The sequence below is a fragment of the Oncorhynchus clarkii genome, chromosome 6 (assembly GCF_045791955.1).
Source record: "Oncorhynchus clarkii lewisi isolate Uvic-CL-2024 chromosome 6, UVic_Ocla_1.0, whole genome shotgun sequence".
Taxonomy (NCBI): domain Eukaryota; kingdom Metazoa; phylum Chordata; class Actinopteri; order Salmoniformes; family Salmonidae; genus Oncorhynchus; species Oncorhynchus clarkii.
Window position 1 is genome coordinate 75,051,002 of NC_092152.1, and position 18,471 is coordinate 75,069,472.

The window sequence follows — 18,471 nt, forward strand, 5'->3', positions numbered from 1 at the left end:
TAACAACTGTCCTCCTTTAAAACAACTGGTTACAATATTATGACTTGTGTTTTTTTCCCCTCTGTGGCCCTAATATTCTAGCATTTTATATATAGCCTTATAGTCTATGGGAAACTGTAAATTATCTAATGAGTTTCCATTTGTGGTGACTGCTGACTGACATTAGGGATGAGATTAAATAGATCCTGGAATTTAGCCTGGTCTGGAGCAGGCTAGCTCCACAGAATAAATCTCCATGGTAATTTATACCATAACATATCCTCCTGCCCCCTATCCATCTTTAGTGCAACAGGATTACGGATCAATTGAGCCAGGATCACCAAGATATCCTGGCTTAATCCCTTATCCTAGTTTTGTGCAACAGGCCCCTGGTGACTTATCTAAGCACCCTAAACAAAAAAATACAGATAACAAGTGCAGCCACAACAACGACAACGAAATAGAGACAGAAACAATGTAGCATCAAACTGTCCAAACTCACAAACCCGTCGTCTGTCGACGATCCAATTCCATGGATTTAGGAATCAAAATATTATTTGCACAACACTACATCTACGTGCAACGGACATCCATGATGATCATCAATCGGCTTTAATCAACTGTCTGCTGATTACACTAGTTTGTAATGACGCGAAATAGGAATAATCCCAAGAATTTCGGAATTATTACGAAGTAAGAAAGGTTAATAAGTATCGTATTGCATTGTTGAATTTTACTTTAGAATAGGTTCTAGAATCCCTCAATTAACCACACCTGGTTTGTGTGGCACAGCGAGAATCTGTAACAATGAACCCATGGTAGAAAGAAGCCAGTCTGTAATGGCCACTAACCTCAGCATCCTCTGAGTGCAGCTATGGCTCGTGGCTATCTGAGCATCGAATCTTCACAATAGCCTTGCTGCACCTCCTAGTAAAAGGCTGCTTGGCACTCGATGTGTTTCCCTGTCACAACAGGTAGCTAGCTACCTAGTTAGAGAAATTAGCTGAATCTTAACTTTCTGAATCTGAAAGACAGGTGCCAAGCCTTAGGGATTTTTCCCACCATCTGTTCTTCTCGAGACTCGAATCGTACACGTGTCTTTCATCCACTTGTCTTTCATCCAAGCCCCTCTCCTCTCGACTTCAGTGGTGTCGTGACGCCTCTGCTGAGTAGGAGAGGAGGGAAGAGCTGGATGGGGGGTCGACAGTCATTCATTAGGAACAATACAATAGATTGACCACAGACAATCAAACCAGCTGTTGATGGACCCGACCGAGTTTCGTTGAGACTCCCGATTTATATAACTTTACCCTCTGCATGCACATTCATGGTAACGATGCTGAGCTGGCTCGAGGCTCGTACCCTCACACCGGGTCGCTGTCAGTTCAGGACCACCATAACGAAGCGCCGTCAATAACTTTAGTAACACGAGCGCAATATTTCGAACTCTGAGAAACCACTATGGAAATGGTATAATTTACAACGTTCCGCGAGCCATTTGATTGATATTGTAGCTAGTTGGGCGCTTTTCAGACCGGGATTCCCACTGCTAAGGTAACGTTAGTGACACAGCTGAGCGTCACTGTCTCTCAGTCATTAGAATTACAGTTTGCTCCCAGAGTTAAAAGCTCTGTGTGGAGCCAATACTTTCTATTTATGACGAGAAAATTATTTTATTACTTACCGAAGTGAAGCAAAATCCGTTGACTGAAAATTATAAGAGCGAAGTTAACTAGTTGACCACAGCGGTTCTACTGCTGCTGGCGTGACGAATCGATGATGACATAATTTGCATATCAGTTACTTGCTCTCTGATTGGACAGTTGAGGACTCGTTCAATTTTTATCATCTCAGATTACATTTGGAGCCGGTTCCACATGGACAAAATGTCATATTCAAATTTGTCATAATAACTCCTCATATGTAAAATAAAATAAGAAATATTAGACTAAATTGGTTATAAAGGCATGACACACAAGATGGCCGCGGTAGGGTTGAAGCCAATCCGCGGAGGTTTTACTTTGATTACACAAACCTGTAGTCTCCCGGATAGTAATGTTGACTCTGAAGGGCGAGATAGTGAGAAAAAAACATGGCAACCTGTCGTTAGTGTGTGGTGACCCCCAATGGCTCTTGACGGTACTGCTAAACCAAGTCACTATGGTCTTGACGTGGAACCGTAAATCTATGCATGACAGCATGAGACCAGAAATAGTGAAAAGGTTTTCTAAAATCTATGAGATCCAACCAGATTTTTCACACATGCGCTCCTTTTTATTAATCTGAAAGTAAAATCAAAGCACATGCATTAATTCTGAAAGAATTACTGGGGAAAGTTAATCAACTTTTTTGGCCTCTGCGTGCCTCTGTTGGCCTCGAATTGCGTCACCCTCCAAACACATTTTTAGATGAAGCATAAATTGTGTCTTAGCAAACGTGTCAATTCATTTTTCAACACTAACATCGTTAGTATGTTCACCCCTGGTTATCAACCTCTCCAGTTAATTTACTTAGAGCAAACGTATGCTTGATCTGAAAATGTGGATGGTGTGACGCATTTGCGGAGTCACGTAAAGGCCAAGTTGAGCTCTGTACCACATTGCCCTGCGGCTCAAATTTTGTAACAATGAAGTGGGCTCCATATAGTATCGCATTGACATGATCGGTTGACCGTATTAAATACAACTCGCTTCCTTGACATCAGCTCTGGAAGTATGAATGCCCTGGCTTCTGAAGAGGCATATCACCATAAATGCTACATGACCAATGCAGACATCAGATTGACCATTCAGTGCCTTTAAGAGTTGAATACCCCTGGTCTATAAGTAACCCATCTACCGTTTAAATCACTCAGTGAGGAAATCCAACATGACCCACACCCTTATGTGATTAATAAAGGCTACTTAGATCGCCACAGCTAGTCCAATGAAAACAGTGCTTATCTCAAACCTAAATCACAACATACATGGACATCGCAGCAGTCTAAGGCACTACATCTGTGCTTGAGGCGTCACTAGACACCCTGGTTAGGACAGCGTACAATTGGCCCAGGTCGTCCCAGGTTTGGCCATCATAGTTAAGAACCAATTCTTATTTACAGACTTGCCTAGTTAAAAGGGTTAAATAAAACAAATATATATTCATTGGTATGCATTGTCGTGTTTATTTCCTTTCAAAGAAAAGCGTTCGAAACTCATTGCCTATACAGCACAAACTGTTGACTGAGGTTTGTGTTCCATATAAGAAAGGTAAAATGAGAAGTATAGTACACATTGTTTTGCCAAATTCAACAGTCCAGACGGCAGCATGTGTTTACATCATTTCACAGCTATATAAATTGTGCCAAGTATCCAACAGCTTTGAGCAAAACAATGTTGTCTGTGGAGGGCTGCCATTCCCATAGACATTTTTTATATTTACACAAACCTTTAAATCAGCTCAATAAGGGTCAATAGAACATTCAAAATGAATTAAAAGCAACGTAAAGATGGATATGATTATTTAACTTAGCATATTAATTAAAACCACACTTGCCTGCTGCTCAGTCTGCAATATATATTATCCATCTTACCTATAGTTTACACAGTAAAAAGAGAAATATAAGACACTAACCCGTAATCCAAAAGAACGCACATTTCCCTCGCCCCAAAAATGTAGTGTTGCTCTAATTTGATTTCAGTCAAACATGTTTGGGGGAAAAAGAACACCCAAGGTCAGAGTCCATTGTCAGTCCCAATAATAAACAATAACTGTCCTGAGCCCACCTTAACAAGCAGTCGAATCCATAGTCCACCCATACAGTATACCTATAATTAATGCTGATTTTTATTCTCACCTTTCAACCAGCTTTGAGTGGTTATCTTCATAGACCAAACCCAAGCATGTGCAAAGAGCAGAGAGGAAAATAAAGGGAAAAGCTCTGATTGCATGGTAGTCTGTGTTACTAAGACAACCAGTTATCATTGTTGATTTACTTACATAATATACACATTTTTAGTTCTATAGCTGTTTGAGCACAAGATGCCTATAATGCTTTTAAAGCTGAGCGCAAGTGTTGCAACGTAAAATTAAGTCCATTCAACTTGTTCAGTTCCTATTCACACGACTGAACGGCTGCTGAAGCTAGTCTGTGGCGTGGCATTCTGCTCTGCATCTTCCTCTAGTGGCTGCTGACTAGGACTGTAGGATTAGCTCAGCTCTGGGGAGGGTTGTCATCTTTGCTGAAGGGTTGTGTGGATCCGGGCTTCACCCAAGACAGTCCTGACACCTGCAGCCCCTTGTGGTGATCCTCAGGCCGTCTCTAGAATAACAGACACGCATTACCACACTGGTCAGCTAGCATCATGGAAACAAATGGCAGCTCACACAGCTTCACCAATCACAGACCTGCTGGTTCTCATTGGGGTAAAACAAGCCTCTTTTGGGAGAGTGAGCTCAGAGGGAACCGGACTCCTTGGGCCATAGCAGACAGACTCAGAGCTGTGTCCTTTTACATTAGTCTGAAAAGCACACTGCAGGGGTTTAGAAAACTCACTTTGTGTGAGAACATCCGTTCCTTCGCCTCATCGTGGATTGCTGGGTTCCATGAAGAGAAACTGGAAAATTAAGCACAAAAACCCCCAAAAGGAAACAAAATTCTCAACCATTTATTGTATCTCCTTTCATATACTGCAGGTTTCTTAATAAAAACATTTTTTTTAAAGACTGAATGTTCAGATTGTTCATGAGCTATGAGAATGAGTAATGGAATTCCAGGAATGAGGAGCATTTCCTACTACCAACCTTATTGCATAAGGATCGTCCATCTTGGGCTGGTCGAAGAGGTGACTGTTGCATAGTTTGACGCTGTCTATCACCTTGCTTTTAAACAACTGCACATCCTTGTCGTACCTGAAAAAACAGTATGATTACACAAACAATTCGCCAGTAAATACAGTGTGGAGTGATCATTGCCCCCACCTGGCCAATCTAATTAATTAGCGCAGGGAATTAAGATTTTTTTTTTTACTCCTAACAGAATACCTCAACATTTCAATTAAACAGAGAGTCTCAAACAGCCGCCTGTCCCTTTTAGTAGCTGGGCATCGGCACACATTTCAGCAAATAAACAATGGGTCTAAATTAATTGTTTACAAAGTTACCATGGACACAGCTCTGATAATCCCAGTCATGTGCATTAAAAACATTGCTCGCCATCAAAAATAAATGTCAAATTCAAGCTCTCCATGGTGCCGAAGTGCCAAATCGGGGGGTGCATGATCTGCGATAGATTTGTTATGTTTATACTGGTCACAATTAAGTGTGGTAGTCGTCAACATTTTGTGCAAAAGCTGTGTGCATTAAAGAAATACACACCTGGCTCAAATAAACAGAAGCCCGTCTCTAATAAGCACTGGTTGGGTTCAGTGATTAAAGCAAATAAATGTGTGGGCTATTAATTTAAGTTTTACAGTACACAATAGGAACACAACTAGCTTGCTTGTTGACCTATTTAAACAGACCCAAGTCACATACGTACGCGTGGCCCAGTTTCCATGTACAGAAGGAAGAGAAGGCAGGCTGTGAGGATAAAGTGAACAAGTACAGACTTACAGCACAGCAGCTTCTGGGTTGAGTGGTTCCATAGTGTTGATCTTGTAGAACACAGTGCGTGCATACATCAGGACTTGCCAGATGTGGTTGTGATTACGCCTTCATGTCCACAGGGAGACAAGAGACATTTATGATTCTCTCAACATAATGGCAAACCAAATACAACTCCAGTCACAGTAAATACACAAGTATCATAAAGGCATTCCATGGTGCATAGGTTCATCTCAGACTAGTGAAATACCCAACAGTAGCACTGCTCAAACACCAGTAGTGCACAGCCAAAGTGTGACATACACACCATAATGACAAACAGGTTTCCAGTGAGAATGTCATGGACAACTTTCCCCATTCATTAAAAGGTATAGTGCCGAGCTCCTATAAATCCGCCTTCAGCTGATAGAGACTGAGGTTTAAGAGGAGAAGACCTTACAAGGCTGTGTCACTGTCCAGCTGAAGAAACAGGCCATGAGGAACAGAGCTGGAACAGCAGAGTAAACACGGGGCCTTGATGTAACGCATGTCAGTTCTAACCAAGGCACACTACAGACAGCCCCGCACAGTTCAACTCTCAGGGACAGCACTGTATCACACATATCAATCACAACATGATGCAGTAACATCATAGATCAAAAGATAGTAACTGCATTTAGCCTATCATGGGATGTGTAAGGCTGTGTAGTAGTGGCTAGTACATGGTGGAGCAGACAGTACACTAACGGGAAAAATATCAAGCCACATGTACCAGACAAACACCCATTTCCAAATCGCCCCCATTAATTTGGATGTAATGATCTGGGCATAGAATCCATGTACCGACCTCCACTTGGTGAAGGCTCTCCTGACATCAAGCTCTCCTGAAACAGGGTCCACTAGTGGGTGGAAGACTGGGATATCAAACACCACTCTCTAAATGGTGGTACAGGAGAGAACATGGTATTTATGCAATATTCTAACAGTACTAAAACACCACATTTCAATGTACCACCATACAGTGCATTCAAAAATAATTAAAATCCCTTAACTTTGTTACGTTGGCCTTAATCTAAACTTGATTAAATAACTACACACAATACCTCAATGAAAAGGCGAAAACAGGCTTAGAAAAATAAAACAGAAATACCTTTACAGACCCTTTGCTATGACACTCGAAATTGAGCTTTCCACAACCGCATTGGAGTCCACTTGTAGTAAATTAAATTGATTGAACATGATTTCGAAAGGCACACACCAGTCTATACAAGGTCCCACAGTTGACGTCAGAGCAAAAACCAAGCCATGGGAGGGGAGGGGGTCGAAGGAATTGTCCGTAGAGCTCAGAGAAAGGATTGTATCGACGCATAGATCTGGGGAAGGGTACCAAAAAATGTCTGCAGCATTGAAGGTCCCCAAGAACAGTGACCTCCATTCTTAAAATGGAAGTTTGGTGGGTGGTTCCAAGACTCTTCCTGGAGATGGCCGCCCGGCCAAACAGGAAATCGGGGAGAATGGCCTTGGTCAGGGAGGTTACCAAGAACCCGATGGTCAAGCTGACAGAGCTCCTCTGGAGATGGGAGAACCTTCCAGAAGGAAAACCATCTCTGCAGCGCTCCATCTATTAGTTTTTCTGGTCTGATGAAATCAAGATTGAACTTTTTGGCCTGAATGTCAAGCATCATGTCTGGAGGAAACCAGGCACCGTTCTTCACTTGGCCAATACCATCCCTACATTGAAGCATGGTGGTGGCAGACATGCTGTGGGGATGTTTTTCCAGAGGCAGGGACTGGGAAACTAGTCAGGATCGAGGGAAAGATGAACAGAGCAAAGTACAGAGGTCCTTGATGAAAGCCTGCTCCAGAGCGCTCAGGACCTCAGATTGGGACGAAGGTTCACCTTCCAACAGGACAATGACACAGCCAAGACAACACAGGAGTGGCTTCGGGACAAGTCTCTGTCCTTGTGTGGCCCAGCCAGAGCATCTCTGGAGAGACCTGAACATATTTGTGCAGTGACACTCCATCAAACCTGACAAAGCTTGAGAGGATCTGCAGAGAATTGGAGAAACTCCCCAAATACAGGTGTACGAAGCTTGTAGCATCACACCCAGGAAGAACTGAGGCTGTAATCGCTGCCAAAGGTACTTCAACAAAATATTGAGTAAAGGGTCTGATTACTTATGTCAATGTGATATAAGTTTTATTTTGAATCAATTTGCACAAAAAAAATGTAAACCTGTTTTGTATTGATGAGGGGAAAAAACAAACTATATTTTAGAATAAGGCTGTAACGCAACAATGTGGAAAAAGTCAAGGGGTCTGAATACTTTCCAAATGCACTGTATGACGGTCACAAACCAATCAGTGTCAGCCTTTGCCACCAAAGCAGGAAATGCCGAACACAATAACCTTTGAAATGTGCCAACGATATTGCTTTATTTTGTGTAAACAGCTGTGTTGTAGTGTTACAGCAGGTCCACAAAAGTACTCACAGGACATTCACCATCAGGATAGTTATCTGGAATATACACAGTGAACTTGAAGACTCCATCCTGGTACAAGCCATGTCTGATGAAAATGACCCCAAACCACACTGGAAAGAAGAGAAAATCATTAATTTTGTAAAGGTTATGTATAGATTATGCAGTCAAACAGGATGACAGATTTGGGCTCCCGAGTGGCACAGCGGTCAAAGGCACTGCATCTCAGTGCAAGAGGTGTCACTGCAGTCTCTGGTTCGAATCCAAACTGCATCACATCCGGCGGTATTTGGATGTCCCACAAGTACACAATTGGCCCAGCGTCGCCCGGAGTTTGGCCGTCATTGTAAATAAGAATTTGCTCTTAACTGACTTGTCTAGTTAAATAAAGGTTAAATAAAATAAAAAATACAAAATTAGGCTCTTACTCAATGCTGATTTGTAGGATGGCTGCACATAGATTCCAGGCAGTTTTTGCTTGATCACTAGCGTGCTGTGGGTCACAAGGTAACATGGAATTAAATCAATGCAGCAGAAAATAGACATGGAAATTGTGTGGTTTTGTCAACAGCTTCTCTAAATTAATTACATAAGTGGTTCAAATATATCAAAGATGCATGCTTCCTTTCCTTCACGTAGGCTAATCAATGATCTGACATGGTTGGACTGGTGAAAACAAATCTTACCTTCACTTATCCAGTCACAAAGATCAGTGATTACCGTTAGCAAAGGAGGGAGGAATGACGCATTTTAAAAGCTATTCAAACAGAGCCAGTGTGACTACTACATCCACTACCCAAAATAAAGTCTGATCTGGGGCCAGTACTTACAACTCAGCCAGCAGCGAGTACTCCAGGTAGAATGGACCGTAGGAGGCATGTGTTCCGTTGGCCAACTGGGCCGTGGCGGCAGGAGAGGCAGGCTTGGTGATGGGGACTGCATTCTTGGGGATGGAGGGAAGCTGCTTCTTCCCAAAGCTAGGACGGGCTGGACTGGCTCTTTGTTGCTGCTGCTCTCCACTCTGTTCCTCACCATCAGATCTCTGCTCAGCAGAAGAGAGTGAACAAAGGCATTTAACAACTCAATATATATGTCAAGGAAATAAAAACTGGTAGCATTGATTATTACAAGGAGGGGAGTATGTTTAGATTGAAACCACTTTGCCAAACTTTATTCATCATGTTGCAGAATCACAAGAGACAAGGCAGACTACTAATTTCAAGCAAGTCTGTTAGTTACATCTATCTGCATAGAGAGAGGCAAGCTCTGTTGTCAAACTACAAAACAACAGACAGCAGTGAGAGCACATATTGAGCCCTGGGCAATAAATAGGCATGAGGTGATGACCTCTCAGGTTTCATAGAGTTCACTGGCATCAAACTCCTCGTTCCACAGGAGGTGAGAGAGAGCATCCCTAAATACAGCCTGCATCATATCCTGCCAATGCTAGCTCAGTGGGAAGCACAGGGGAGGATAGGCTAGTTCACAGCAGGAGGGATGCCTGTAAGCAAAAGAACACCTCAGCAACAAACCCTCAAGGCAACTACAGAAAGAATTCAGGTTCACAGTGTGCCATTAAACAAACCAAGTTGTAGAAGTATTAATGTTTTGAGGCACAGAGCAATGAGTGAACCATTCATCTGACAAGGCAGGACAGAGAGTAGTCACACCTATGTTACTACAGGCAGAGCTACTTCTCCAATGTGACGCCTGTATGCTAAACTAGAAGTTGGTGCCTCCCTTTCTCGCCGAAGTCATTGAGGTACGTCGGCAACAGACAATGGCAATAAACAGTAGATGCATGGCAAACAGCTTTTCACCCAACAGAATCTTAGCAATTAGCAAACAAAACTAAATGCACTGCACAGTTGAGAAGTTCACCATTGCTCTGGTCAATATTTTACATACAGCAGGTTAAAGGACCAAAGAGTTCGGTCGGCTTCGTGTCTTCATTTTTAAAATATTGCGATAATGGTATCGTCACAGCACTACAGAGCATCAGGTAGTAAAAGGCGACCCTGAAACAGCCCTCTTTCGGGATGAGATTGCAAAGGAGTGTCCCTGGCAAGGAGTTGGCGAAAAGGCATGAGTAGGCCTAATGCGTTATTAGAGGATACCACAAGTTAAACATTCCCACGCCACAATTCCAGTCCTCCAAGATTACTCTCAAACTAAAGACAGATGGTAACAGGTGTAAAATTCACAAAGCTTCAAGGAAGCCATGCTGTCTTTGTGGGAAAATGTTAGGGAGACAGACCACACTAGGCTTACTTTCAATGTATGGGGGTCTCTTTGGGAACTTCTGAAGAGCCTGTTTTTTTGTCTTTCAGCTCGCTTGTGTGTTGGGTGAACTTGACAGAAGTTGGCTTTCAGTGCAGAAGAGGAAGAGCGCTCCCTTACCTTACGACCAGTATTGGTAGACATGCTCCAGAATGGGTTCAGGTTCATTAAATTGTCCGTCCCACAACAAGTGTTGCCTGTGCCATTCGCTAGCGTCACTGGGGGTAGAATTGACAGAACAAACGTTACATTTTGATTCATTTAGGGCCATTTACGTACTGGTCTCCCATGACAAATCGAACCCACAACCCTGGCGTTGAAAGCGCCATGCTCTACCAACTGAGCCACACGAGAACAAATGACTGATGAGGCCCTCTGTTCAGCACACACACAATGGGGCAACCTGAACTCAATGACAGCTGCTGACTCTCTGATCTACGGACCATGCTGCTGCTCAGACAGACGTGCCGCATTCATGTCATGACGTCAAACAGGCCTAACTGTTACGTCTCTGCCAGGCCAAGCACTTTAAACCTCACCGGGAAATAATCCAAACTGGTGTTAATGGTTGTTGAATGTTAGCCTAGTTAGATTCATTATTTTATTCACATATTACCAAAGCGCATTGTTATTGCCGTTGGCTACAGCAGTTGACAAGTTAGTAAACTAAGATCTTTGCTTAGCTAACTACTATGCCAACTAGCAATGTTGACATTGTATCCGTGTTGGTTCACGTGTTTCTACGAAGGCAACTCATGATGCAAAATTACTTTGAACACACAGCTAGTTAATTAAGCTATATATAGTTACAGTAGCTAGCTAGATCGTTAACAAGATACGTCCAGTTTGTTAGCTGAACGCCAGGTTTGCAATAACAAATCAAGCATACATATTCATTTGCGATGGGATCTAGCATTGTTGCATATTTTCCATAATGAAAAAGGCATACTTTACGACTCGATAAACGAATGAAAGGAACGTTATTCACAACAAACTTAGCAAACTAACCAGTTATACCAGCTTGCAAACTAACCAGTTATACTACCTTGCAAACTAACCAGCTAACGTTACATAGCTTGAAAGCTAACGGTAGCTAGCTAGTATCCAGTTGCCAGCTTACCTTCCCTGGACGAAAATTCCAACAAGTTCCTGTTCAAAACTTGCCCATTTATGTGAACAAATTCAAAATGTGCGTTTTAAAGGACGTTGTTACGATCACCACTGGTCAAAACAAAAACAAAAAAGGTGCACCGCAATTATTTGTGTAACTGGCTAGCTAGGCAATCTCACAGACACCGGAAATCAATCTAAGAGCTCATGGTGGGCGTTTCCTATTCACCAGGGATATTTCTATTGGCTTTTAACAAAGCGTGGATAAAGTGTCTGAAATATGATTCGCTGACGTTCTATCACTTTTTAAGTCATGCTGTTATGCCGCATTCAGGTACTAGTCGGAACTAGGCGCTCTATTCAGTTCAATTCAAGGGGCTATATTGGCATGGGAAACGTGTTAACATTGCCAAAGCAAGTGAGGTAGATAATATACAAAAGTGAAATAAACAATAAAAATGAACAGTAAACATTACACATACAGAAGTTTAAAAACAATAAAGACATTACAAATGTCATATTATATATATGTGTTGATGTACAGTGTTGTAACTGGTACAAATGGTTAATGTACAAATGGTTAATCTTTATATATTGACTGTAAAATAAGCAAGGAGGTAGTTGAAAAGCATCTGGTCTTTCTTTGGAGAAACTGTACCCATTACATTAGGAAAACTGTTGTAATGAACACTTACGAGAATGGTGGACTGAATTTTCTGCACTTTACTACTTTAAATAACACTTTTTTAGATCAATTGGATTAAACAATTCCTAAGACCCACTTCTATCTGGAATTTTACTCCTCATCATATCTTCTCTACTTTTGGTGGCCTTAACTTAATGTTGTTTTGCAATTATAATATTGACAAAATTCCAGTGAAACTTTCTGCTTTTCATTGGCAGGTTTTCTTGTCATGGTCCTTAATTTATAAACACAATTTTTCTCCACACAGATATTACATATGGAATAATCGGGATATATTGTATAAAAATACTTCTTTGTTTTTAGAATATTGGTTCCGAAATAATATCCTATTGGTGAGCCAACTGGTAAATGCAGAGGGTCTTTTTACTCAGTTATAAGGAATTCTTATCACTTTTGTTTTAGATGCCATTCGCTCAGGTGTTGCTCTGTTATTCAGGAACGTGTCAAGACCTGACCCTCAGAGCCTACCTTCTATTGACCCTGTTGACTCATCAGAAGGAAAGATTTGTTTATCTTTTGGTCCATTCAACAACAGAGCGATGCGAACCTTGTTTCAGCAAGATGTTGTATCTATCTACTATACCTTATGTCATGCCTTATTGGAATGGATTTATTGTTAATATCTTTGGGAAAAAGTTTGGATGTTGCCACACACATACCTAATTGTTAACAAAATTAAGGAAATTTCCCTTAAAATTATTCATAAATATTATCTTGCCAACCACTATATGAAGAAGTTTAAGGAAAACATCAACTCAAATTGCTCCTTTTGTAATGACCACCCAGAAACAGTGTTGCATCTTTTTTGGCATCGTATTCATGTAAGAAAATTGTGGCAAGACATCAGTAGATTTATAATTGAACACATTTATGAAGATTTTACACTATTGTGGAGAGATGTACTGCTTGGATTCTTTACATACGATAGAAATAAGCTGAAACATTTTTATGTAATTAATTTCATTATTCTTTTGGCCAAATTTCATATACCCAAATGTAAATTTACAAACAAAAAAAATGTTTTTTCTTACCCTTCAAAAATAAATGTAACTGTATTTTTAGACAGTTCAATACTCTACTAACAAAAAAGCTGTTATAATTGTAAGTATGTCCCTTAAGGTCCTTGTGTAATTGTGTACTGTGATATTGTACCCCCTAGCTCGATTGTCCATTGTTTATAATATATATATATATATATATATATATATATATATATATACTTGTGTTCCCTCATGTACTTTCTGTATTGGTTTGTTGTTAATAAAAATACAATTTTTAAAAAACTAGTCGGAAATAGGAAACTCAGAAATTTACGAGTTGCGCAGAACACAGAATGTGTATAGATGGGTTGGTTTGTTTAGAATGCGCAATTATGGGGAAAAACAGACGGGGTTGGCTTTGATTGTTGACAACATGTAAACTATATTTCGTCTCCAATGCTTATTAAAAACATAAATGTGGTCAATAAGCGCTTGTTGTCTCTCAAATACAAATCGGTCACATACACATGTTTAGCAGATGTTATTGCAGGTGTAGCGAAATGATTGTGTTTCTAGCTCCAACAGTGCAGTAATATCTAACAAGTAATGTCTAACAACACACACAAATGTAAAGAAAAGGAATGGATTATATAAATATTAAGATGAGCAATGTCGGCACAGTATAGACTAAAATACAGTAGAATAGAATACAGTATATACTGTACATGAGATGAGTAGCACAAAATATGTAAACATTAAAGTGACTAGTGTTCCAATTATTAAAGTGGTCAGTGATTTCAAGTCTATGTATATAGGGCAACAGCCTCTAAGGTGCTAGTGACGGCTATTTAACAGTCTGATGGCCTTGAGGTAGAAGCTGTTTCTCAGTCTCTCGGTCCCAGCTTTGATGCACCTGTACTGACTGACCTTACCTCCTGGATTATAGTGGGGTGAACAGGCAGTGGCTCGGGTGGGTGTTGTCCTTGATTATCTTTTTGGCCTTCCTGTGACATTGGGTGCTGTAGATGTCCTGGATGGCAGGTAGTTTGCCCCCAGTGATGTGTTGGTCAGACCGCACCACCCTCTGGAGAGCACTGTGGTTGCGGGCGGTGCAGTTGCCATACCAGGCGGTGATACAGCCGGACAGGATTCTCTCAATTGTGCATCTGTCAAAGTTTGTGAGGGTTTTAGGTGCCAATACACATTTCTTCAGCCTCCTGAGGTTGAAGAGACGCTGTTGCGCTTTCATCACCACCCAGTCTGTGTGAGGTGAACGCCGAGGAACTTGAAGCTTAACATCTTCTCCACTGCGGTCTCGTCAATGTGGATAGGGGGATGCTCCCTCTGCTGTTTCCTGAAGTCCGCGATCAGCTCCTTTGTTTTGTTGATGTTGAGTGAGAGGTTATTTTCCCTCACCTCCTCCCTGTAGACTGCCTCATCATTGTTGGTAATCAGGCCTACTACTTTTGTGTCATCTGCAAACTTGATGATTGAGTTGGAGGCGTGCATGGCCATGCAATCATGGGTGAACAGGGAGTACAGGAGGGGGCTGAGCACACACACTTATGGGGCCCCTGTGTTGAGGATCAGCAAGTGGAGTTGTTGTTTCCTACCTTCACCACCTGTGGGTGGTCCGTCAGGAAGTTCAGGAACCAGTTGCACAGTATGGGTCCCTGGGCAACAATCTAAATAATGAGCTTGGAGTGTACAATGGTGTTGAATGCTGAGCTATAGTCAATGAACAGCATTCTTACATAGGTATTCCTCTTGTCCAGATGGGATAGGGCAGTGTGCAGTGCGATAGGGATTGCATCGTCTGTGGATCTATAGTAAGCAAATTGAAGTGGGTCTAGGGTGTCAGGTAAGGTAGATGTGATATGATCCTTGACTAGTCTCTCAAAGCACTTAATGATGACCGAAGTGAGTGCTACAGGGCAATAGTTGTGTAGTTCAGTTAACTTTGCTTTCTTGGGTACAGGAACAATGGTGGACATTTTGAAGCATGTGGGGACAGCGGACTGGAATAGGGAGAGATTGAATATGTCCATAAACACTCCAGCTAGCTGGTCTGCGCATGCTCTGAGGACGTGACTAGGGGCGACTAGGGATGCCATCTGGGCCGGAAGCCTTGCAAGGGTAACAATGGTTAAATACGTTGTACAGTTGTTGGTTAGTTAGTGAATTTTTGCCATATTAGCATAGAAGTGACACATCAGTCAAAACACCTCAAAACAAGACATGGTATCAAGAACAAGATAAAACTAGTTGAAACGGCACTAGTAACAGACCAGAGATATCAACCCAGTGAAACCCGTTGGCTATCATCACAAAGAAAAGCAAAGGTAAAGGTATCCAACAATTATTTATTTCTGAGGTATAACCATAGACATTAAAAACAGTATATCGTGATAATGACGTCATCCATAATTCCTACGTAAAATTCCCGATTGCGTGAGTGGCACCAAAGATTATGGATATACTGACATTGGGAGTCGTTGACCACAAAGTGGCACAGCGGGCTGTCTCGCGCCCGCCTATCCTTTCTTTGGATTAGATTGGTGGATACATCAGATTGTTGAATGTATTTTGAATATTTGATGAGGGTTGTTGACACCACCCACTTGTATTCAATGGCAAGAGATGATATGCTACTAGTCTCAAGTAATTTAATTGTTTTATTTAACTAGGAAAGTCAGTTAAGAACAAATTCTTATTTACAATGACGGGCTAACCCGGACGACGCTGGGCCAATTGTGTGCCACCCTATGGCACTCTCAATCATGGCCGGTTACGATACAGCCTGGAATCGATCTGTAGGGATGCCTCTAGCACTGAGATGCAGTGCCTTAGACCGCTGCGCCACTTGGGAACACTGAATATGCATAGTCAAAGTAGCCTGGATCTCACGTGTCCTACTTAAATCAGTACACTTGTAACACCTTAAGCATTATGAAACTTCTATTCGATCAAATAAACGTCACGTCGCAAATAACCAATTATTTTCGACACTCACACTCATTGACCTCCAAACAAAAACTCCTTGCTTGGGGGGGCGAAAGAGCGCAACAACAAAAAACACCTATAACAGGGAGACAGATTTTCCGCCGAGTCAGCTTCTCTTATTCCACCTCCTCTACGATGGCATCAAAACAACGCTATGGATCATGGTGAAAGTGGCCGTAACTAGCAAAGGTTCATGGTCAATGTAGTCGTTTTCATCCAGCATTAAAGAGTCAACCGGGAGCCTCGTCATAGCCTGTCGGCTGGTGTCAGCACGTGGTGCTGTGTGACGACAAATGCAGTCGTCAGAATGGATCGCTACTTATTTAAATATTTAGATTTGTAGTTAACTTTAAAATAATTTACATTTGAGATCAAACTTGATCTTAATAAACACATTTTAGAGCCCAAACATCCATAAAAAAAATTTTGGGGGCCATTCAGGCGATCTTCATTTACGTAGGACAGACCTGTGTTTTTTTAAGGCATGCATATTCACGTTTGATTTTTTATTGCAGAAAAACCAGTATACATACAAGCAGACCTGTTTTTTTGCACTACTAGGTCGCTACCAATGACGTAATAGACCCTGGATTGCATATGCAATAGAGGTTTTGAAGCCACCTGTGGACCATGTTGGCAATCATCACAAAAGCAGTCTTCCACAGGAATGAATGGAATTTTCAGTATTTCCTTTAATAGTTTCAAGGACAAAATATTAAGTATTTTAGTGGGGACAGTAGGATTAGTACTTTCTAAAAATTATACTGTAAGGATTTAAATATATATATATATTATTTTTATGTTTAGCTCACAATATCATTTACAATTATGCATTAAGGCTAAAACAAATGAATGCATTAGTACATGCATTTCTATAGCTTCCAAAATATGTTTTACAATGGTGGGGGAGTGCCAAGATAGTGCGTTTGCTTCCAAACAGCAGCCTCTGTCTGTTAGCTAATGTATATATAAACCAGTGGTTGCTATGCAGTAGGCCACACTGGTCTTAGAGCATTTCATATTATTATGTATGTGATTCAGAGAAACTACATTTAGTATAATATGTTACGTTTAACCAACCTTCTTTAGTTTTTGCCTTAAGTAATTACTTGTTTTTTGTAACCATACAAACTTAACATATCGTACGAATTTGACTGTCCCCGATATACATCTACTATTTTACTTTCAGTTTATGAGACCAGGCTGGGTTTATAGAGCAAAAACTATTTTAGGTGCAGCAGTACCATTATTGTAGGGAATACCCAGTAGGATTTGTAGAGTATATACAGTGCCTTCTGAAAGTATTTTGTTAGGTTACAGCTGTCATGACGCTGGCCTTTTTGGGAATAGCAAGCCCATCCCCCTCTCCCTGCCTCCCCGTTTCCTCCTTCAACTAGGCTGCTGTGGTCAGAGGTCGTAAATTCCTGAGAAGACCTAATGGACACACAGTTATAGAGAGTAGTTTTTCATGGAGACAAAGGAAATCCTTCCACCTCACAGAACTTGAGGTACGAACAAATTTCATGTTCCGGAGAAAGTGTAAAAGATCGGTGAAGAATCCAGCTACGAACTGGTCCGTTTGTCACAACTTGGGAAGCTCATGGGAGACGGTGTGGCCACATTACCATAACACTGTTTATATAATAGCCCCAGATATAAGGTTTACATCTAATTGTTGTAAAAAAACAGATATTTAGAAACAACAAAGGAATTGAACATGTATTGATGTCAACCAGTTTGTTTAGTCAGAGAGTATAGAGTATAATATTTGATTTACCTGAATGTTAGAAGCTAGCAAACTAGCTAACCTAATGTTAGTTAGCAAACGTTGTGGGAGGCCATAGCTAGCTAAATTATAAACAATGTAATGCAAAAAATATAAATGTGGATAGTGCACGTAATCTCAAATGAATCTGTTGATAAGTGAGAGAACTCTGCACAGAACACGAGAACAGCTCATTTTGCATTTTGATTTGTTTGACAAGGTAGAGAAGCAGACATTGTTGTTTAGCTAGCTAGCTTGTTTATGACCATAAGACCAAGTCTCCTGTGATGAGGAACCTAGACTGTAGTCCTACTATCTTTGCCAACATGACTCCAACAGTCCATTGCCCCCGAGAATGGATATTTCTGTATCATTGACCTTTTGATGGACTACAGGATAATTGAATGTGTGTTTTACAGGTCAGCCATAGTAGTACGGCACCCCTGGAGCAAATTAGTGCCTTGCTCAAGTGCCCATCAAAAGATGTTTCACCGTCGGCTCAGGTAATCGAACCAGATACCTTTCTGTTACTGGCCCAACACTCTGCTGCCCAAATTTCACTTAATTTAATTTCATATTTCACATTTGGAGCACATTTCACTG

At 41.2% G+C, this 18,471-nt stretch overlaps 2 protein-coding genes across 9 annotated transcripts in view; both read right to left on the reverse strand.

Moving 5' to 3' along the window:
- Positions 1 to 1,755, reverse strand: part of LOC139411607 (chromodomain-helicase-DNA-binding protein 9-like) — a 142,007-nt gene extending 140,252 nt beyond the window's left edge. For 6 of the 7 annotated variants that reach the window (XM_071158180.1, XM_071158181.1, XM_071158183.1 and 3 more), the window contains exon 1: positions 1,664 to 1,755. The gene's annotated coding sequence lies outside the window, so the exon portion shown is untranslated. The remainder of the gene's footprint in view (positions 1 to 1,663) is intronic. The other variant, XM_071158184.1, reaches the window with a different exon arrangement.
- Positions 1,756 to 3,114: 1,359 nt separating this feature from the next.
- On the reverse strand, positions 3,115 to 11,662 carry LOC139411609 (AKT-interacting protein). 2 transcript variants are annotated; one of them, XM_071158190.1, is made up of 10 exons: positions 11,425 to 11,623; positions 10,296 to 10,522; positions 8,855 to 9,066; positions 8,453 to 8,517; positions 8,037 to 8,137; positions 6,389 to 6,477; positions 5,572 to 5,670; positions 4,762 to 4,869; positions 4,514 to 4,574; positions 3,115 to 4,279 (listed from the first exon to the last, which is right to left on the reverse strand). In XM_071158190.1, exons 2-10 carry the CDS (start codon positions 10,470 to 10,472, stop codon positions 4,172 to 4,174), a joined length of 1,020 nt encoding a protein of 339 aa, XP_071014291.1. In that variant the 5' UTR covers positions 10,473 to 10,522; positions 11,425 to 11,623; the 3' UTR covers positions 3,115 to 4,171. The 2 variants fall into 2 exon arrangements, with proteins under 2 accessions (XP_071014291.1, XP_071014292.1); XM_071158191.1 differs by having other exon boundaries at positions 3,123 to 4,279; positions 10,425 to 10,522; positions 11,425 to 11,662.
- Between the last annotated feature and the right edge of the window lie 6,809 nt (positions 11,663 to 18,471).

Excerpts from the sequence above, each read along its gene's own strand:
- LOC139411609 (XM_071158190.1), bottom strand. The coding sequence starts at position 10,472 with ATGAACCTGAACCCATTCTGGAGCATGTCTACCAATACTGGTCGTAAG. Across the intron at positions 8,518-8,854 it reads TACTCGCTGCTGGCTGAGTT|CACGCTAGTGATCAAGCAAA; the intron begins GTAAGTACTGGC and ends TGTGACCCACAG. Across the intron at positions 5,671-6,388 it reads AGAGCCTTCACCAAGTGGAG|GCGTAATCACAACCACATCT; the intron begins GTCGGTACATGG and ends GTGGACATGAAG.